The sequence below is a fragment of the Euphorbia lathyris genome, chromosome 5 (assembly GCF_963576675.1).
Source record: "Euphorbia lathyris chromosome 5, ddEupLath1.1, whole genome shotgun sequence".
Classification (NCBI taxonomy): Eukaryota; Viridiplantae; Streptophyta; class Magnoliopsida; order Malpighiales; family Euphorbiaceae; genus Euphorbia; species Euphorbia lathyris.
Window position 1 is genome coordinate 7,818,262 of NC_088914.1, and position 20,623 is coordinate 7,838,884.

The 20,623-nt window shown below is 29.6% G+C and overlaps 1 protein-coding gene and 8 non-coding genes across 9 annotated transcripts; all 9 read left to right on the forward strand.

Annotated features, from left to right (window-relative positions):
• Positions 1–923: 923 nt before the first annotated feature.
• LOC136230477 (large ribosomal subunit protein uL22y) lies at positions 924–4,618 on the forward strand. The gene is made up of 7 exons (XM_066019551.1): positions 924–1,005; positions 1,102–1,138; positions 1,279–1,319; positions 3,619–3,849; positions 3,927–4,029; positions 4,113–4,180; positions 4,337–4,618. The coding sequence occupies exons 1-7, from the start codon at positions 1,003–1,005 to the stop codon at positions 4,403–4,405; spliced, it is 552 nt and encodes a 183-aa protein (XP_065875623.1). The 5' UTR covers positions 924–1,002; the 3' UTR covers positions 4,406–4,618.
• LOC136231702 (small nucleolar RNA snoR74) lies at positions 1,510–1,639 on the forward strand. The gene has a single exon (XR_010690071.1). It is a non-coding gene; the product is annotated as a small nucleolar RNA snoR74 (small nucleolar RNA).
• Positions 1,881–2,009, forward strand: LOC136231708 (small nucleolar RNA snoR74). The gene has a single exon (XR_010690076.1). It is a non-coding gene; the product is annotated as a small nucleolar RNA snoR74 (small nucleolar RNA).
• On the forward strand, positions 2,151–2,279 carry LOC136231703 (small nucleolar RNA snoR74). The gene has a single exon (XR_010690072.1). It is a non-coding gene; the product is annotated as a small nucleolar RNA snoR74 (small nucleolar RNA).
• Positions 2,432–2,561, forward strand: LOC136231709 (small nucleolar RNA snoR74). Its single transcript, XR_010690077.1, has one exon. It is a non-coding gene; the product is annotated as a small nucleolar RNA snoR74 (small nucleolar RNA).
• Positions 2,660–2,789, forward strand: LOC136231710 (small nucleolar RNA snoR74). Its single transcript, XR_010690078.1, has one exon. It is a non-coding gene; the product is annotated as a small nucleolar RNA snoR74 (small nucleolar RNA).
• LOC136231704 (small nucleolar RNA snoR74) lies at positions 2,890–3,019 on the forward strand. The gene has a single exon (XR_010690073.1). It is a non-coding gene; the product is annotated as a small nucleolar RNA snoR74 (small nucleolar RNA).
• Positions 3,117–3,246, forward strand: LOC136231705 (small nucleolar RNA snoR74). The gene has a single exon (XR_010690074.1). It is a non-coding gene; the product is annotated as a small nucleolar RNA snoR74 (small nucleolar RNA).
• LOC136231711 (small nucleolar RNA snoR74) lies at positions 3,340–3,469 on the forward strand. Its single transcript, XR_010690079.1, has one exon. It is a non-coding gene; the product is annotated as a small nucleolar RNA snoR74 (small nucleolar RNA).
• Positions 4,619–20,623: the final 16,005 nt, after the last annotated feature.

The window sequence follows — 20,623 nt, forward strand, 5'->3', positions numbered from 1 at the left end:
AGAAAAATGTTATACTCGTTTAAAAAAGGTAAAACATTTTCTTTACTTTTTTCATTAATTTTTTTTTCCCTAACCTAAATTTTTTATTTTACTTATTTTTATAAACAAACAAACACTGGAAAATCAGAAAAAAAATTCGGCAAATAAATGAGATCTAATGACAATTCAATTTTACTTCTATAGTAATTATTATTATTATTTATAAGAATTTGGTCTTCAAAATTTTATTGGTGTTTGCTTAGAAAAAGACAAAATTATGCTACATTTTTTACTATAGAGTCAAAATATTGTTTGCTATAATAAAAGTAAAATTGATTTTTTTTTTGGTAATTTACATAGAAATTCGGATTTAAAAAATTATTTATAATTATAATTATATCAAGTAATAATTTAAACAATGTCAAATAAAGTGCATCATTATTTTTAATATATTTTAAGAATTAGGTTTTATAAATTAAAGATATTTTTTAGGGGGTCAAATACATTAATTATGTTTAATATTATAATTAAGTACAAAATTACAACTAAGTCATATCAGCAAACTTAATTCTTAATATGTCATTATTCTCTATATATTATGATTTTACACTATAATTTAAAAAATCTAGACTCCAATTCATAAATCATAACCCCTAGAAAATATATTCTAGACTTCTAATTTATAAATTCTAATCCTTAAAATATATTAAAAGTACTGATTTTACTAATTTGATATAATCCAAAATTATAATTTAACATAGTTGTAAATAGTTTTTAAAATATGAATTTCTGTGTAAATTTCCCTATTTTCAATTGGGCAAATTTCAATGGGTTTCGAGTGGGAAACTGAGACCCAAAACCATCTCAGAGAGGCCCAGCCCACTTCAGATCAACCTACGTATCCAGCGATTAGGGCTTCACCATTTTTAAAATCTTTATATACTGAAACCCTACCGTCTCATCTTCTGTCTTAGTGGAAATCTTCACTTGGGCGGCAGCAACAACAGCACAGCAACAGAAGTCATGGTACTTCCTTTTCATTCTCTTCTCTTGATCAATGGTGTGTTTTCCGTTTGAATCTCTATGTTTCTAAATCGAATTCTGTTCTGTATTTCTTTTCAGGTGAAGTACTCAAGAGAGCCCGACAATTCCACCAAGTGTGAGTTTTAGATCTCTCATAGCTGATAGTTTATCTTTTCGGATTGAGTTCTTCTTCCAATTCTCTGTTCTCTGATTTTTCGTTGCTACCTATTCTTTCCTGTTGTGTGATCTTTTGTTGTCTTTGTGTTCATTTTGCAGCCTGCAAGGCAAGGGGCTCTGACCTTAGAGTGCACTTCAAGGTATTATTTTCAGATTCCTTCTTCAATGGAATATTTCTTCCATGCTTTTGTATTTGATAATTTTTGCTTTTCGTTTTAATGTGAAATTTGAATTGGGTGTATTGAATTTCTTTGGTATGTCCGTATAGGTAGGATTTGTGTAGTTGTGGGAATTTGTTTGTAATGTTGTGATTTGATCGGTAACCTGATGAAAAAAGCAGGGTCCTGTTGCCCTTGTGAACAGGTCTCTCGTAAACTTCAGGGAAATCAGTTTCATTGTTCTTGGGTGAACCTCTGTTTTTTTTTCCGTGGCTGAAGGTTCAGTAAATGATGATACATTTTTTATCTTGCATATTCATATGTTAATGTTTTGTTAGTTTCTGCTGTTGTTTTGCTTGTAGTATTTGATTCCTCTCTTTATAATCAAGATTAGGTCTTCATTTCAGCTGCATGTTTTTCATGCAATGTGTCAGTGAACAATAATTGACAGCTATGTTACATGGTGTTCCTAGATGTTGTTTTTGAATAATGGAAAAATGCAAAAAATGCTTTCTATCTGTATAATAATTCTGAAACCTGATGAAAAAAGCAGGGCCTTGTTGCCTTGTGTGAACTGGTTTCTCATAAACCTCAGGAATATTATATTTTCATGGTTTTTGGGTGAACCTGTAAATTCTATTGACTGAAGGTTCAGTAAATGATGCTACATTTGTAGTGAGTGGTGTGGTTATGTGAACCATTCTTTCCTTCAATCAGCTTGTTGCATCCTCAGTGGAGCATTTCTATTGTGGTTTACCTAATGGAAAACTGCAACACTTTTTCTTTTCCGTTTAACAATCCCAAAACCTGATGACAAAAGCAGGCCTTGTTGCCTCTTGTGAACTGGGTTCTCGTAAACTTCAGGAAAATTTTACTTCATTGTTCTTGGGTGAACCTATGTAGACTACAGTAACTGAAGGTTCAGTAAATGATGGGACATTTGTATAGAGTGGTGTAGTACCTTAGTTATTTGTTGCTGCTCTTACTTTCTTTAAAGTGTCTTGTTGCTTCCATAGCACAGCTAGCTGATTGTGGGTTTAGGTAATGGAATTATGCAGAATTGGTTGTTTATTTAGTAATCCTAAATCCTGATGAAAAAAGCAGTCCTTGTTGCCTTCTGTGAACCGGGTTCTCGTTAACATCAGGAAAATCATATTTCCATTGTTTTTGGGTGAACCTCTTTAGATTCTATTCACTGAAGGTTCAGTAAATGATGGTACATCTGTATTGAGTTTACTAAAATAGTTGTCTGTAACCATTTCTTTTATTCAGTTGGAAATATGAATAACTGTTTGTTTATATGATTATCCCAAATCCTGATATAAAAAGCAGTCCTTGTTGCCTTGTGTGAACCGGGTTCTCGTTAACATCAGGTAAATCATATTTTCATTGTTTTTGGGTGAACCTATGTTGATTCTATTGACTGAAGGTTCAGTAAATGATGGTACATCTGTATTGAGTTCTCGCTAAAATAGTTATCTGTAACCATTTCTTTTGATCAGTTGGAAATATGCATAACTGTTTGCTTATACAATAATCCTAAATCCTGATATAAAAAGCAGTCCTTGTTGCCTTATGTGAACTGGGTTCTCGTTAACATCAGGAAAATCATATTTTCATTGTTTTTGGGTGAACCTCTGTAGATTCTATTTACTGAAGGTTCAGTAAATGATGGTACATCTGTATTGAATAAACTGTAGTTTACTGTAACCATTTCTTTCGATCAGTTGGAAATATGCATAACTGTTTGTTCATATATAATAATCCTAAATCCTGATATAAAAAGCAGTCCTTGTTGCCTTATGTGAACCGGGTTCTCGTTAGCGTCAGGAAAATCATATTTTCATTGTTTTTGGGTGAACCTCTGTTGATTCTATTGACTGAAGGTTCAGTAAATGATGGTACATCTGTATTGAGTTTACTATAGTTGTCTAACCATTTCTTTCAATCAGTTGGAAATATGCATAACTGTTTGTTTACGTAATAATCCTAAACCCTGATATAAAAAGCAGTCCTTGTTGCCTTATGTGAACTGGGTTCTCGTTAACATCAGGAAAATCATATTTTCATTGTTTTTGGGTGAACCTCTGTAGATTCTATTGACCGATGGTTCAGTAAATGATGGTACATCTTTATGGAGTGTATGATTTGTGTGTAAATCTTTTGCCCAATTGGCTAATTGTTGATTATGATTTGTTGAAAAATATTCTTGTTTTTTCTAGACATCACTTTGTTCGATACTTGTGCTGATTCTTCCTTATTTCTGTCTATGTTTTTATAGAATACAAGGGAGACAGCGTTTGCCTTGAGGAAGTTACCTTTGGCCAAGGCCAAAAGGTACTTGGAAGATGTTATGGCTCACAAGCAAGCTATACCCTTCCGACGTTTTTGTGGTGGTGTTGGACGTACTGCTCAGGCAAAAAGCAGGCACTCTAATGGACAAGGACGATGGCCTGCGAAATCTGCAAAGTTTATTCTAGATTTGCTCAAGAATGCTGAGAGTAATGCTGAGGTATGTCCTCTTGAGTTGAGCCATCTATATATTTCAAGACATATTTCTTATTCTCGTATATGTGAATGATTATACAGGTAAAAGGATTGGATGTGGACAACCTCTTCATTACTCACATTCAAGTGAACCAAGCACAAAAGCAGAGGCGTCGTACCTACAGGGCTCACGGAAGAATTAACCGTATGTTCTGATTTCATCTCTTCAAGTTTTAGTTTGCAAATTTATTAGCTGTCTCATTGATATGTTACTTCTATCTTGTTCAGCTTACATGTCCAGCCCTTGTCACATTGAGTTGATTTTGTCTGAGAAGGAAGAATCAGTTCAGAAAGAGGTAATTCACTTGCAATCGCCTTTAAAACATGGTTATTATTACTGTGGCTTTTTATAACCCGCTTGACGGCACCCATCTGATATGATTTATATAATCTCGTTTAATATATAGATCATGGTAATCCGTTCTGACACCCTACTTGTGTATATTTTTCAGCCCGAGACCCAGTTGGCAACCAGCAAATCTAAGAAGTCTCAAGCCATGAGAACAGGTGCTTCTGCTTGAGTACAGGCCAGTCATTGACCAATTAAAGGAGAAGTTTTGAATCGAATACTTTGTATTTTTTTCTTCAGTCCGAGGAATTTTGTTTGTTCTCAATTAGAATGATATGCTACTTAGATGAATTGAACAGCTTGTTTGTTTGTTTTGACCTATGTTTAGTTAATTGTTCTGAGATTTTACTTGACAATTTATATGGAAGCCTTTCTTTGCAGAGTATGATATGATGTTTAGCTTGATCAATTCTAAGCCTAATAAATTTTATCGTAGTCTCTTTTTTGGCAAGTTATGCAAATCTTGTATGGTAAACTAGGGGTAGCAACAGGGCGGGGATGTATTTCCTTCTCCGTCCCTAACACTTGTGGTGAAGGTGACTGTTTTTGAGGAGTTTTTAATGAAGATTTTGGGTATTTATTTGCACTTATCTTGCGCGATCTCCATGGGGAATCAACTAAAACATGAAATAGAAAAACATAGAAACATTCTAATGTGTTTTTGAATCTAAATAGCAAAAACAAAAATGCATTCAAGCTTAATTAAGCATTATCTTATTCCCTTCTTTGTATTCACCGGTTATATATAATTAAAATATTAAGGGTATTACTATTTTACTGCCTCAAATTACTTATTACTGCTCCCATTTGAATAATTTTGCCATTTTCATAGATATTTTTTAAAACTGATTTTTTCTTTTTTTTTTTGAGAGTTGGTTAAAATTTGGCCTAGACGGATGCCGCATCTGTCCGTGCATTTCCTTTCCGATTTGGGGCAAATTGTCCCCATTTGAATCTCCAAATATTTTGGTAATTGCTCGTCTTAGTTGGTTCAAATCCTTGCGGATGTGAACAAGTTTTTAGCAGCAAAGCCAGGATATACTCTTAGCTTATATTAAATAGTGGAGCATAGCTGGCTGCTTGACTACCCTAGTAACCTAGTGTTGTTAAACGACCCTCCAAGCATACTCAGGTGAATTTCATGTTAAATCATGACATCGTTTGAATGGGAAAAAGATCTTCTTTGCTGTTACCTTCAAGTTTAAATATTCTAGAGGAATTTGAAGATGGGAGAATACACAGATGTTAATGGAATCAGCAATCTAGCAAACAAACAAACTTTGGATACTTTGAGATCATGAGGAATCATATATATAGAATCAACAAATAAACTTTAGATACTTTGGGATCATGGGGAATTACAGAACAGACACATTGTTTTTTGAAAAGAAAAGACACGTTGTTTTGATGATTATCCTGATTCATGTTAATGGAATCAGCAAACTAGTAAACAAACAAACTTTGGATACTTTGAGATCATGATGAATTATATATATAGAATCAGTAAATAAACTTTGGATACTTTGAGATCATGAGAAATTAATTATATCTATAGAATCAGCAAACGAACTTTGTGATGTTTTGGAATCATGTTAGAGGGTGTTTGGTTGAAATTTTGGAATAGGAATTGGAATCGGAATGTTACGGAATCAGAATCAGAATAACTATTTAGTTATTTTGTTTGATTTAATTCGAATCGAAATCCAATTATTTTTAAGAGTGATTGGTTTAAATTTCGAAATTGGAATCAAAATCAAAATCGAAATTAAACAAAATTAAAATTTCTTTAAATTTGAATAAATAAATAACATATGAAAACCATTAATCATAAGTTAATAAAAAAAAAATTTAAAAAAATTTATAAATTAAATTAATATATAAATGAATATACTATATTATATAATATAGTATACAAGAACCAATATAAATATATTACATTCTAAATAGTATATTGTAGAACTATATATATATATATAGAGAGAGAGAGTGACAGTTACAAAACAAAACGAGGGTTCCTTTTTCAATTAAAGGGGAAGAAAGAGGGAATGATTGATTCTCATAGTAGAGAAACGTGATTAATTCCTATATCAAAATTTGTAAAACCAAACATTAACAAAGATAATTAACCATTGTCATTTCCATTCTCTACTGTAAATATGCCTAACCAAATACCCTTTTAATGTAATTCTGGCATATCTATAGGCTTAATACCTAATTTGACCTGAACTTGTGTAAAAAGTTTGATTACCATATACTTAATACATTTTAGTGGGCTTAATACATCATCAATTTTTTTATTTAAATTACAGGCGAGAATAATTTACCTTTTAGATTATCTACTTCCGTACTTTGCGGTTTTCAAAGCTTTTGTTTTGAACTGATGAAAAAATTTAGGATATTCTGAGAGTATATGTCAAACGAATCAATTAATGTATTTTTTTTTTGAGAGATTATAATATGTGTTATTTAGTAAACCAACAAAATTCCAAAGTAAATCAACAAAATTTCAAAAAAACCAAATAGTTCAAAATGCTCATTTTCTATCAAACTTTGTACATCAAAATCATAATTAGTTATGAAATTACAATTAAATCATACTCTTAGAATTAGTTCTCAATGTGCCACTATTTTCTATATAAACAAATAAAGTATGATTTTATATCATAATTTAAAAAATTTAGACTCCAATTCATAAGATCCTAAAACCCTAAAAAATATATTCTAAACCTCTAATTTATAAATACTAATTCTTAAAATATATTAAAAATATTAATCTACTTACTTAACATAATTGTAAATAATTTTTTAAAATTGAATTTCTACGTAAATTTCCTTTCCTATTTTAAGAGGATTTTTTTTACATGAAAATCGTATTTAATTATAAAAGTACAATTAAATCATACTACAAAACTTAATTTTCAATATGTCACTAATTTCTATATATCACAAATAGAGTATAATTTTATCTCCTAATTTATAAATTCTAAACCCCAATTTATAAATTATAAACCTTAAATAATATATCTTATATCTCTAATTTAGAAAACCTAGTTTTTAAAATATATTAAAAACAATGATTTCTTTAGTTTGAAATTATTTAAATTACTCCTTCAACATAATTGTATTTCTATGTAAATTTATCTGACATACAATAAAATCTTCATAAATTAATATTCGATAAATTAATAACCTCTTTAAAATAATAATTTCTTCTAGTTCGACTTGTGTCAGTTCAATAAATTAATACTCGATAAATTAATATCTCTATAAATTAAAAAAAAATTATGATCCGAACATTATTAATTTATAGAGGTTTTACTGTATTTGGCATCCCTCGCTCAGCGGGGACGCGTAATGCGACCGGGCCGCCCTTTTTTTTTTTTTTTACTGTATTTGGCATACTAAAGCTTAAGGATCTTTGAAAGCCTTAAAAGGCCCAATAGGTTGAGCCCAAACGCTTGCACATATCCCACTATGTTCTAATTCTCATCTAGACCAGCTTGGGGACTTCAACTCCCACTCTGAGAAACAGAGACGATTGGAGAAGAAAGCAAGCGCCGGCTAAGGCTTGACTAATCCTCTTTCTATGATATGAGTAATTGGTAATTATATGTTGGAATGGGCTATATATTGTATAAGTAATGGATAATTATTTTACCAAAAAAAGAAGTAATTGATAATAAAAAAAGAACTCACTGCATTTCCTTTCCGATTTGATGCTGCTTTGAACCATTCTTTGCAAGTTGATTTAGCGTTAAAAAGATCCGTTAAAGATGTTGAAGCTACCCTGACAAGAATATTGGATAGTAAATATGTTAAGTTGGAACGCTTTTTTTTTTCTGTGTTTGTTTGTAACTTTTTTTAAGTTCAGAATCACCATTGATGATCGAATTGCAGAAAAAAAAAACAAACAATAATAATGAAGAAGGAGATGTTTATATAGATGTTGATTAAGAATCTTTTTATTAATGAAAACCAGGGCAGATATATTGTTTTTTTTTTAAAAGAACAGCAAACTAGCAAACAAACAAACTTTGGATATTTTGAGATCATGAGGATTTATATCTATGGTAATGGAATCAGCAAACAAATAAATTTTGGATACTTTGAGATTATGAGGAATTACATCTATGGTAATGGAATCAGTAAAAATCAATCATTCTTCCATAATTAGTATCTAAAGTAATTATTATTCCATCATGTCCTTTAGAAACTATATTTGTTTTGATGATTACGAGGAATTATATATATGGTAATGGAATCAGTAAACAAACAAACTTTGAATACTTTGAGATCATGAGGAATTATATCTATGGTAATGGAATCCGCAAAAATCATCATTCTTCCATAATTAGTATCTAAAGTAATTTTAATTTTATCATGTCCTTTAGAAAATATATTTGTTTTGACATGTTCAAAATATGGTAAAGCAATAGGTTAAACCATTTCATGAAAAATTATATATATAGTTTCAGCAAATAAACTTTACACATTTTAGGATCATAAGGAATTAATTATATCTATGTAATCAGCAAACAAACTTTGTGATATTTTGGAATTATGTTAGGAGTGTTTGGTTCAAACTTCGGAATCAGAATTGGAATCGAAAACGTTACGGAATCAGAATCAAAATGACTATTTATTTATTTATTTATTTTGTTTGGTTTATTTCGGAATCGAAATCCAATTATTTTAAGAGTGTTTGATTCAAATTTTGGAATTGAATCAAAATCAAAATCGAAATTGGACAAAATGAAAATTTCTTAAATTTTAATAAATAAATAAAATATGAAAACCATTAATTATAAGTTAACAAAAAAAATTAATTATAAAAATATTCATAAATTAAATTAATATATAAATAAATAAATATACTATATTATATAATATAGTATATAAGAACCAATATAAATATACTACATTCTAAAAAAAATTATACTACATTATATTATATAAATGAATATACTCTTAGATATATATTGTATTTATGATAATTATATATTGTATTTATGGTAAGTATTCTATATTAATTGATAATTTAAGCTTAATTATATAATACTTACCATAAATACAATATATATCTAACATGTGCCTTCTCGCAATCAACTAGCCGACGTCTTCACCAAAGGACTTCCGCTACTCCTCTTTAAAGATTTTCGGTCTAGTCTCAACGTTCGTCCTCCTCCCGTTTCGACTACGGAGGTATGTTAGATATATATTATATTTATGGTAATTATATATTGTATTTATGATAAGTATCCTATATTTATGCTAATTGATAATCTATGTAGCCCGACTTGGCCCAAGTCCGAAGATACCCATTAATTTATGGGTTGTGCTTGGAATATATAATAAAAGTCCGTTTTAACTCGACCCGGCCCGTATAGTATTAGTATGTATTTATATTTTGTTTATATATTATTACAGTTTATACGTTAATTAATAAAACTCAAATATAAAACTTATTCGCATCATAAAATTTATTCATATTTACTTTTATTAATTATGTATAGTAATAGTAATAAAACTAAAAACTATTTAAACCTAATGTATAAAACATATCTAAATAGATATAATCTAATCCATCTCATGATCGTCTGTTTTTTTTCCATAATATTGTTAATTGTAATTTAATCCATCTCATTCTTCTTATAAAGGGAAAATTACAAAATTGGGTAAAATGTGAGACCCATTTACATATTTAGACTATTTTTCCAATCCATTACCTATCTAGACTATATTTTGTAACTTTCCTAAAATACCTAAATCTTTCATTTTCCCCTTCCCCTTCATCTTCCAAATCCACGATTTCTCTTCCCCTACCAGACCCGTTAACGATTCAATCTCGGTTTTGTCAGTATTGGCTCGATACCCATTTCGCTCCTATACGCAGCAGGTTGCACATCAGTATCAGCAAAAACAACAGATAATTTTTCAGGCGGGATTAGTGGATCCGAAACAGAGAAAATGAACAATACCAGGAACAACATACTTCATTGGAGTCTATTCCGTAAGGCTCGAACTTGTAGAAAGCTTCTAGGTTGAAAATGAAAGAAAGTAGAAAGCGGAGCAGTTGCAGTAATGCTTTCACCATTGTTATGATCTAAATGTTACATCTCACTTCGCATATTGTGCAATATGCGAAGCATATTGCGAATTTGCGAAGTAAAATCATTCTGCTAATTAGCATATTGCGAATTTGCGAAGTAAAAGTCATATATGCGAAGTCAGACGGAATGGAAAATGAAAAAGACTAAAAATTTTCTAAGTGTCATATATACATGAAGGGTATTTTTGGAAAGTACAAAATATAGTCTAGATAGGTAATGGATTGAAAAAATAGTCTAAATATGTAAATGGGTCTCCCATTTTACCCAATTTTGTAATTTTCCCTCTTATAAATTAAGGAGTTTTTATTAGGTAAAATGCATAATTAAGTCCTTGAATTTTGGTTGTTTTAAGGATTAAATCTCTCTTCATTTATTTTTTCATATTAAGCCATTGATCATTGATTTTATTATGGATTAGGCTCTTATTTAACTTTTTCTTCGAGTTTGGACTGCATACATCGTTTGGGCGATTCGGCTTGTTGACATGGACAAATAAAAAGAAGAATTCATTGACTAGGAGAAATAAAAATTAAAAACTAAAACGAAATTTTAGAAATTAATTTCCAGTATATTCTTCGAAACTCGATTTTCTCCTCTTCCATTTTGTGATTTTCAACATTAGAATCGTCAAATCGATCTTCTCATTTTCTAAACTTGATGGAAAAGTTAAATGATGGTCAAATCTATAACAAAATCAATGATTAAGAGCTCAATATGGAAAAATAATTGATCAGAGAATTGATACTTAAACAACATGTAAATTCAAGGACTTAATTATGGAAGTAATTTACTAGTTTGGTAGGCCAAAACCAGCCATTCTCAATTTCCATTTTCAGTGTAAAAGTTATATGAAAGTGATAATGTTTTATTTGTGATACTGTTAGACCATATTTTCTTCACTGTTAATTTGCAAAACTTTGCTGTTGGTATTTGCTGTCGTTATAGAATCCATGACAAACATTATTTTTATCTATTTTTTTAAACTTTTGTACCATCACTCTATAATCAGTATTTATAAAATTTTGAAAACTTTTTTGTAAATACATTAAAGCTAAAGATTTATTTGTGTACCTACTAGAAAACCGAAAATTAATAAATAAACGGACAAGAAAACCTCCCGGTTCTAAGCATATGACAAAAACGAATTACTTCAAGATCCCATAAACAACCATTACATGACACTCCATCATCAAATTCTTTCTCATCTTTCCATCCTATGGATTTCTTCTTTATCTCCATACAAGGTAATCTTTCGTTGCAACGACATTTCTTCTTCTCAATCTCAACTCTTCTTTTTCTCATTCTCTAACTATAAATTTATGCACCCACGTTGATTTCATAAACCTTTTCACCTTCTCTCTACATATCGATTCTGATTTCAATTCAGAAACTGACTTCAAACTTTAAATCCTATATTCCCCACCACAGCAGACAAGAATTATACAGTAAACATATTTTGCTTCCCCAATGCCTTTATCACTTGCTTTTCTCAGGTACTCAAGTTCGGAATCAACAGGTTTTAAATCGCTGAAATATTCAATCATTCCTTGTCGGAATAATGTTGCTGGATTTCTGACTTTTATGCACTTCTCCATTAAAGAGGAGGCAGATTTGCTCATCTTCTTCCGTGGATTTATGGAGAAATAATCCATTGAAACGTGCTCAAAAATATAATCTTCTGATGCTGCTTTGAACCATTCTCTGCCAGTTGATTTGGCGTTGAAAAGATTGGTTAAAGACGTCGAACCTATTCTGGATAGTAAATATGTTGGTAAGTTGGAATGCTTCTCTTTTCTGTGTTTGTTTATAACTTTTTTTTAGTTCAGAATCACCATTAATGATTGAATTGCAGAACAAAAAAACAAATAATAAGAATGAAGAAGGAGATGTTTATATAGATGTTGATTAGGAATCTTTTTATTAATAAAAACTAGAACAGACACATTGTTTTTTTTTTGAAAAGAACAGACACATTATTTTAATGATTATCCTGATTCATATTAATGGAATTAGCAAACTAGCAAACAAACAAATAAACTTGGATACTTTAAGATCATGAGGAATTATATATATAGAATCAGTATATAAATTTTGGATACTTTGAGATCATGAGGAATTAATTATATATATATAGAATCAGCAAACGAACTTTGTGATATTTTGGAATCATGTAAGGGAGTGTTTGGTTCAAACTTTGAAATTGGAATCGGAACGTTACCGAATCGGAATGACTATTAATTTATTTTGTTTGGTTTAATTCGGAATCAGAATCCAATTATTTTTAAAAGTGTTTGGTTCAAATTTCGGAATTGGAATCAAAATCAAATTCGAAATTAGACAAAATTAAATTTTGTTAAATTTTAAAAAATAAATAAAATATAAAAACATTAATTATAAGTTAACAAAAAAAATTAATTATAAAAATATTCATAAATTAAATTAATATATAAAGGGAAAATTACAAATCTGGGTCAAATGGGAAGCCCATTTACATATTAAACCCATTTACTAATTCTACTACATATCTAGACTGATTTTGTGTGACTTTCTAAAAATACCCATGACCTTACCACTTCCACCACTCGCGAATCACCGCTCCCCCCTATCTCCTTGGTTATGCGAAAAGTTGCTCCTGCATTAATGATTTCAAGACTTTTGATCTTCCTTTCTTCCTTTAAATTGCACGAAATCTGCACCATTTAGTCAAAATCATAATGAATTTCTCTTTTTCATCTCTTCATCTCTTGATTCTGCAACTTCCCAACCCTAGAAAACGAGGAAATGGTTTTTCATCTTCCTGTTCGTTGCTTGGTTTCTTTCTTCTTGTTACCATCAAAGAAATGGTTTTTCTACGTTATTTCCTTCGTTCTTCCCATGTTATCATATTGTTATTGTCGCTTTTGGGGGTGAAAGGGGCGAAAAATGTAAGTATCTGTTTTTTTTCTGCGTTTTTTCATGAATTCACTTCGCAATCGATGGTTTCGCTAAGCTTTGCGAAGAGAACGAGCCTGGAAAGTGATGATCTACTTCGTGAATGGATGATTTCGCGAAGTTCTGCGAAGAGAAAGAGTGAAACGTATGGATCTACCTCGCGAATCGATTAGTTCGCGAAGTTTGCGAATAGATCCTCACGTTTCAGACCTCGCAGACTTCGCGAAAGCATCGATATGCGACGTAGATAGTCACATTTCAGACCTCGCAGACTTCGCGAAAAAATAAATATGCGAAGTAAAATCACCTCTTCCCCTGCACATTTACATTCGCATGCTTCGCTAATTTTCATTTCGCGAATTTTCATTTCGTACTGGACTGCAGGGAATATGATTTTCCTTCCTGTATAGGGATGAACTTCCCCAAGATTGACACATTCACTCCTGAAATGATTCGTTAGGAGAGGTTGTGTCAATCTCGAGGTGCACCATGGGACACGTCCATCCCATGATGCCAATCTTCAAAGTGGACCTAACTTAATCCGGTGCCAATTTTGAAGCGGATGCGTAATCTTGGTACCGGATTAGTTAGTTTCACTTTAAAATGATTGGTTAGTAGAGTTCATTGTGACAATCTTGTTGTAAATTTTGACAATGTTATGATTTGAATGTTGTTATTGTGGCAATCTTGTTGTAAATTTTGATAATGTTATGATTTTAATGTTCGAATCCGTTGTTGTTTGCCAATTTTTGTTATATACCACTTCGCGTATTAGCTTCAAATCATATCCAGCATTCGCATATGCGAACTAAATTCATCAAGCAAAACAAACTTCAGCTTCGCAGGCTTCGCATATGCGAACTAAATTCATTAAGTAAATCAAAACATTAACTTCGCAAGCTTCGCATATGGGTGAATATGCGAAGTTAGACGGGATGGGGCGAGCTCCGCGTAAATATTGAGGGTATTTTTGAAAAGTCACACAAAATTAGTCTAGATATGTAGTAGAATTAGTAAATGGGTTTAATATGTAAATGGGTTTCCCATTTGACCCAGATTTGTAATTTTCCCATATATAAATAAATATATTATATTATATAACATGTCATATACGAACCAATATAAATATACTACATTCTAAAAAAAATTATACTATATTATATTATATAAATTATATAAATGAATATACTATATATATATATATATATATATATATATATATAAATGTTAGGAATAATTGAAATTACGATAAACGAAAAAATAAGCAAACACATAAGAATTGTTAACCCAGTCCGCCACTCGATTAGAATGACTACGTCTGGGGGCACTACCAAGCCAGGATATTTCACTATAATGAATGAGATCCGGATTACAGAGAAAGAGGTTACATTTATACTCCTGAAACCCTAACCGTCTGAAACCCTAATCGCCCAACAATTAACTATATAAGGATATTTCACTATAATGAATGAGATCCGGATTGCAGTTGGGCCCATCGCTTCAGTTGGGCCTATATATATTAGTCTCCATAAGTCCAACAATAAATATATATATATATATATATATATATATATATATATATATATATATATATATATATATATATATATAGGGATGATTAAAGAGGAAGGAAGAAGGAATTTTAGAAGAATAAAATTGAGGTGAGAATAATTTACCTTTTAGATCATCTATTTTCATACTTTACGGTTTTTAAGGCTTTTGTTTCGAATTAATGAAAAAATTTAGGATATTCCGGAAGTATATATCAAACGAATCAATTAATGCCACATGTATACATTTTTTTTTCTTACATCAATCATCTCTTCTGTAATGGTATACAAAACGATTTTTATTGGTCGGATAAATTACTCTCGGACTACACAAGCCCATAGAGGTGAATTGAGGAGCGACCGTCCAGAGACCCTCAATTAAGTGACACAAATTCTTAAAAAAAAAAAGAGATAAAATCTAAATTTCCCTCTATCGTTAAAAAAAATGTAAATTCATGTAACGCTTAAAATGGTAAATTTTGTATACCACTACATGATTCAATTTTTTATATATATAAACTTATAAATGTAAGAATAATAATTTTTACTTATTTGTAAACCTATAACTTTCTAAGCAGTTTGTTTTTCTAATTAAAATCTCAAAATACATAACTTTCTGCGTAGTTAGTTTTTCTAATTAAAATAGGATAAATAATTTATTAGTCCCCTTGTTTTTACCTAATAGCCTGTTTGGTTCTTCTATTTTGAAAAATATATTTTAAGGTCTTTATCTTTTGCCAATATTAACTCTTTGGTGCTTTTATCTATTTTTTTAGATTTTTAACCGAGCATACCTTAACTTTTAGGACAGCCACAACACAATACAAAATGACCATGTTATTCTGTTATTTTATATCTGTCTGTTTATACCAAATATAACGGTTACAAGTCCAAAAAAACTAGACAAAATGACCAAAGGGTTAATATTGGCAAAAGCTAGGAACCTCATAATATATTTTTCAAAATAAAGGAACTAAACCGTGTATTAGGTAAAAAGTAGGGAACTAATAAATTATTTACCCATTAAAATATTCTAAAATAGTTAGTTTTGCAGATCTCGTTCTTGGCTATAGATTTCATCTAACATTCAATTTGACTTTTGCAGATCTCAACTTTCAATTTGACTTTAATGCTTCAATTCAGCTCCAAACTCCATCTCTGACCCAAAACAGCTCCAATTCATTACCAAAATGCTCATTTTTCCTCAATTAGTCCCTATAAGACACAAAAACAAGCAAAATAGCCCTAATAGTGATCAATTCACCTGCATAATTTAGCATTAAAGTGGGGATTTCACTGTCGAATTCAATGCATCAAGCGGCATGAATAATCTTAGGTGGCAATTGAAGCTTTCCATATATCACGCCAATAAGGGCTGGAATTAGATGAGTATGTATATGTTAAAGATGTTAAAGCTACTCTGGCGAGAATGTTGGATAGTAAATGTGTTGGTAAGTTGGAATGCTTCTTTTTTTTTTTTGTGTTTGTTTGTAACTTTTTGAGTTCAAACTCACCATTGATGATTGAATTGCAGAACAAAAAACAAATAATAAGAATGAAGAAGGAGATTTTTATATAGATGTTGATTAGGAATCTTTTTATTAATGAAAACCAGAACAGACACATTGTTTTTTTAAAAGAACAGACACATTGTTTTGATGATTATCCTGATTCATGTTAATGGAATCAGCAAACTAGCAAACAAACAAACTTTGGATACTTTGAGATCATGAGGAATTATATATTATATATATATAGAATCAGCAAATAAACTTTTGATACTTTGGGATCATGAGGAATTAATTATATCTATGGAATCAACAAACTAACTTTGTGATATTTTGGAATCATGTAAGGGGGTATTTGGTTCAAACTTTGAATGGAATCGGAACGTTATGGAATCAGAATGACTATTTATTTATTTTGTTTGGTTTAATTCGGAATCGGAATCCAATTATTTTTAAGAGTGTCTGGTTCAAATTTCGGAATTGGAATCAAAATCAAAATTGGACAAAATTAAAATTTCTTAAATTTTAATAAATAAATAAAATATAAAAGCCATTAATTATAAGTTAACAAAAAAAATTAATTGTAAAAATATTCATAAATTAAATTAATATTATATTCTAAAAAAATATATACTATAATGAATAAATGAATATAAATATACTACATTACATTCTATTGAAATGAAATATGAAGTTATATGAAGTTTAATGATCTTATTTGAAAGAAAATGGAGTGTATTAACATTATAAAACATATCCTAAATTTTAAGGACATTAGTGCACTTGACCTGAAAACGCAAAAATTTTAATCATGGAATTGAATTTCAAAGTCAAAAGCATCATCAATATCAACTCATATTTAACTCCTGACACCTTTTTCTGAATATATCTAAATAAAAGCCTAACTCACCTCAAAATATATCTTAAAAAGAAAATGTTCCCTTATCTATATATAATATAAAACAGTAACGATGGAACTGAGGTGTCACTTCCTTATTTTTTAGTGATAAAAAAATTAATATATTAATTTTAATTTTATTATGTATATTTATCTATAAAAAGATTATTTTATCCCATATATCTAAAAGTACTACAGAATTTAAATTAATCCCTAAAATCTCTCTAATTCTCTACATATCTATATCTATATATAATATAAAACAGTAACGATGGAACTGAGGTGTCACTTGCTCCTTTTTTACTGATAAAAAATATAATATAATATATAATATATTAGTTTTTATTTTATTATTATATTTATCTATAAAAATATTATTTAAAGTAAATGTGAAAATCAAATAATAATATTTAATTTATATAACACATTTATGTCATTAATTGTAATCTATCTATATATATATAATATAAAACAGTAACGATGGAACTGACGTGTCACTTCCTCCTTTTTTAGTGATAAAAAAATTAATATATTAATTTTAATTTTATTATGTATATTTATCTATAAAAAGATTATTTTATCCCATATATCTAAGAGTACTACAGAATTTAAATTAATCCCTAAAATCTCTCTAATTCTCTACATATCTATATCTATATATAATATAAAACAGTAACGATGGAACTGAGGTGTCACTTGCTCCTTTTTTACTGATAAAAAATATAATATAATATATAATATATTAGTTTTTATTTTATTATTATATTTATCTATAAAAATATTATTTAAAGTAAATGTGAAAATCAAATAATAATATTTAATTTATATAACACATTTATGTCATTATAATCTATCTATATATATATAATATAAAACAGTAACGATGGAACTGACGTGTCACTTCCTCCTTTTTTAGTGATAAAAAAATTAATATATTAATTTTAATTTTATTATGTATATTTATCTATAAAAGATTATTTTATCCCATATATCTAAGAGTACTACATAATTTAAATTAATCCCTAAAATCTCTCTAATTCTCTACATATCTATATATAATATAAAACAGTAACGATGGAACTGAGGTGTCACTTGCTCATTTTTTACTGATAAAAAATATAATATAATATATAATATATTAGTTTTTATTTTATTATTATATTTATCTATAAAAATATTATTTAAAGTAAATGTGAAAATCAAATAATAAGATTTAATTTATATAACACATTTATGTCATTAATTGTAATTATTAGATTGTATTTTTATTAATATTTATATATTAAGATGAATCCGTGCATCGCACGGGCCAAAAACTAGTATATATATATATATATATATAAAGACATATAACTTGTTATTTAAATAATATGTGTTATTTTTTTTGAGAGATTATAATATGTGTTATTTAATGTAGGTAATTATAATTAGTTAAATTATAAAATTATAAAGTAAATCAACAAAATTTGAAAAAACCAAAAAGTTCAAAATGCTCTTTTCCTATTCGACTTTTTACATCAAAATCATAATTAGATATAAAATTACAATTAAATCATACTACCACGATTAGTTTTCAATATACCATTATTTTCTATATAACATAAATAAAGTATATTTTATATCCTAACTTAAAAATTTTAGACCCTAGTTTATAAATCCTAAGCTCTAAAAAATATTTTCTAGATCTCTAACTTATAAACCTTAATCCTTAAAATACATTAAAGATAATAATTTACTTATTTTGACATAATTAAAATTATTATTGATATAATTGTAGATAATTTTTTTAAACTGAATTTATATGTAAATTTTCCTTTCCTATAGTAAGAAGGGTAAATTACATAATAGTCCTAATTGAGTGAATTATTTACAAGTATCACATATTGTGAAACAAATTTATCTAAATGTCAAATCTATTGTTTTTTTTAATATTGTTTTTTTCCTTGAGTAACAGGAAAATTAAAAAAGTAAAAGATAAAGTTACAATATGTTAGAATTTAAAATCATATAATGATAATTTTTTTAATAAATATAAATAAAAAAGTCAAAGAAATTTACATAGTAATTCATTTTTTAAAATTATTTATAACTATATTAAGTAATAATTTTAATTATGTCAAATTGAGTAAATTATTGTTTGTAATATATTTCAAAGACTAAGGTTTATATATTACGACTCTAGGATATATTTTTTTATAGTTGAAAATTTATGAATTGGAATCTAGAATTTTTAAATTAGGATATAAAATCATATTTTATTTAAGATGTATAAAAAAGTGACATAGAATTAATTTTGATAATATAATATAAGTTGTAATTTTATATTTAATTATAATTTTCATATAAAAAGCTCAAAAATTAAAATCTGATTTTTAACGTAACGAAGTGATGAGGGCATCTTGTCCGCAAACATGAACCCGGATACTAAAAATGAGGCACGAGAGGAACCATTGGAGGAAAGCAAGGGCAACAACGTTCAACCAAGCACGCGGGGCGTGTTTAAAGGCGCGCGGAGCGTGGAGACCCCTATTTCCGAAGGGAAGCCCAGCGACTCAGCCACGCGGGGCGTCCCAACTAGTACGCGAGGCGCGGGTAGCAGTTTCGAGCGAGAATCATCCCAGGAGGTCAAGTACGCGGGGCGTACACCTAGGACGCCACACACAGATTCCAACCAACAGGGCCACCAAGTCTAGGAGCTCAACTACGCGGGGCGTAATCCCGAAGACGCCACGCCTAAATCCCAACCTACGGAGCCACCAAATCCAGGAGCTCAACTACGCGGGGCGTAGTCCCGAAGATGCCACGCGTAAAGGCCATCAACGAGCATCCCCAAGTTCTGAGACTCAAACACGTGGGGCGTAACTCCAGGCACGCGGGGCGTACGACACTAGAGACCGCTTCTCCTCCAAGTTCTCACCATGTAGGGGGGATCATTTCTACTCTTGATAATTACTATTTTGTCATCACTCCTTATTTACTAGACTACCATTACTCCCTAACCTTCCCATATTACCCTTGTTCCCATGCTTTGCTAAGAAACCTTGTTCAAGGGTTTTTAATCTTTATTCACATGTTTAGAGGAAGTATTTAAGCCTCTCTTTTTGTAATGTTGAACAACTTTGATAATATTGAAATTGAAAGCCTCCATTGGAGCACCAAGGTCCATCCTTGTGTGTTTATTCAACCTTCTAGTTAAGCTAGAGAAGTTTGTAATCTTTGTTGGTTTACGATTAAAACCTTCACTCGACTTCAATCTATATCACGAAGTCACCCATAAGAGGAAATTACATATAAGTTATATAATTATTAAACATAAGCAATGATTAAGTGCTCACTCCTACTGTATTTTTGTAATTTTGATGCTGTAAACAACTGATATTTATTCAAGTAATA

What these genes read in the sequence shown, in the direction of transcription:
- LOC136230477 (XM_066019551.1), top strand. An exon ending in ACCTTAGAGTGCACTTCAAG is followed by an intron (nt 1,320 to 3,618) that starts GTATTATTTTCA and finishes ATGTTTTTATAG; the next exon opens with AATACAAGGGAGACAGCGTT. An exon ending in GGCTCACGGAAGAATTAACC is followed by an intron (nt 4,030 to 4,112) that starts GTATGTTCTGAT and finishes TATCTTGTTCAG; the next exon opens with CTTACATGTCCAGCCCTTGT.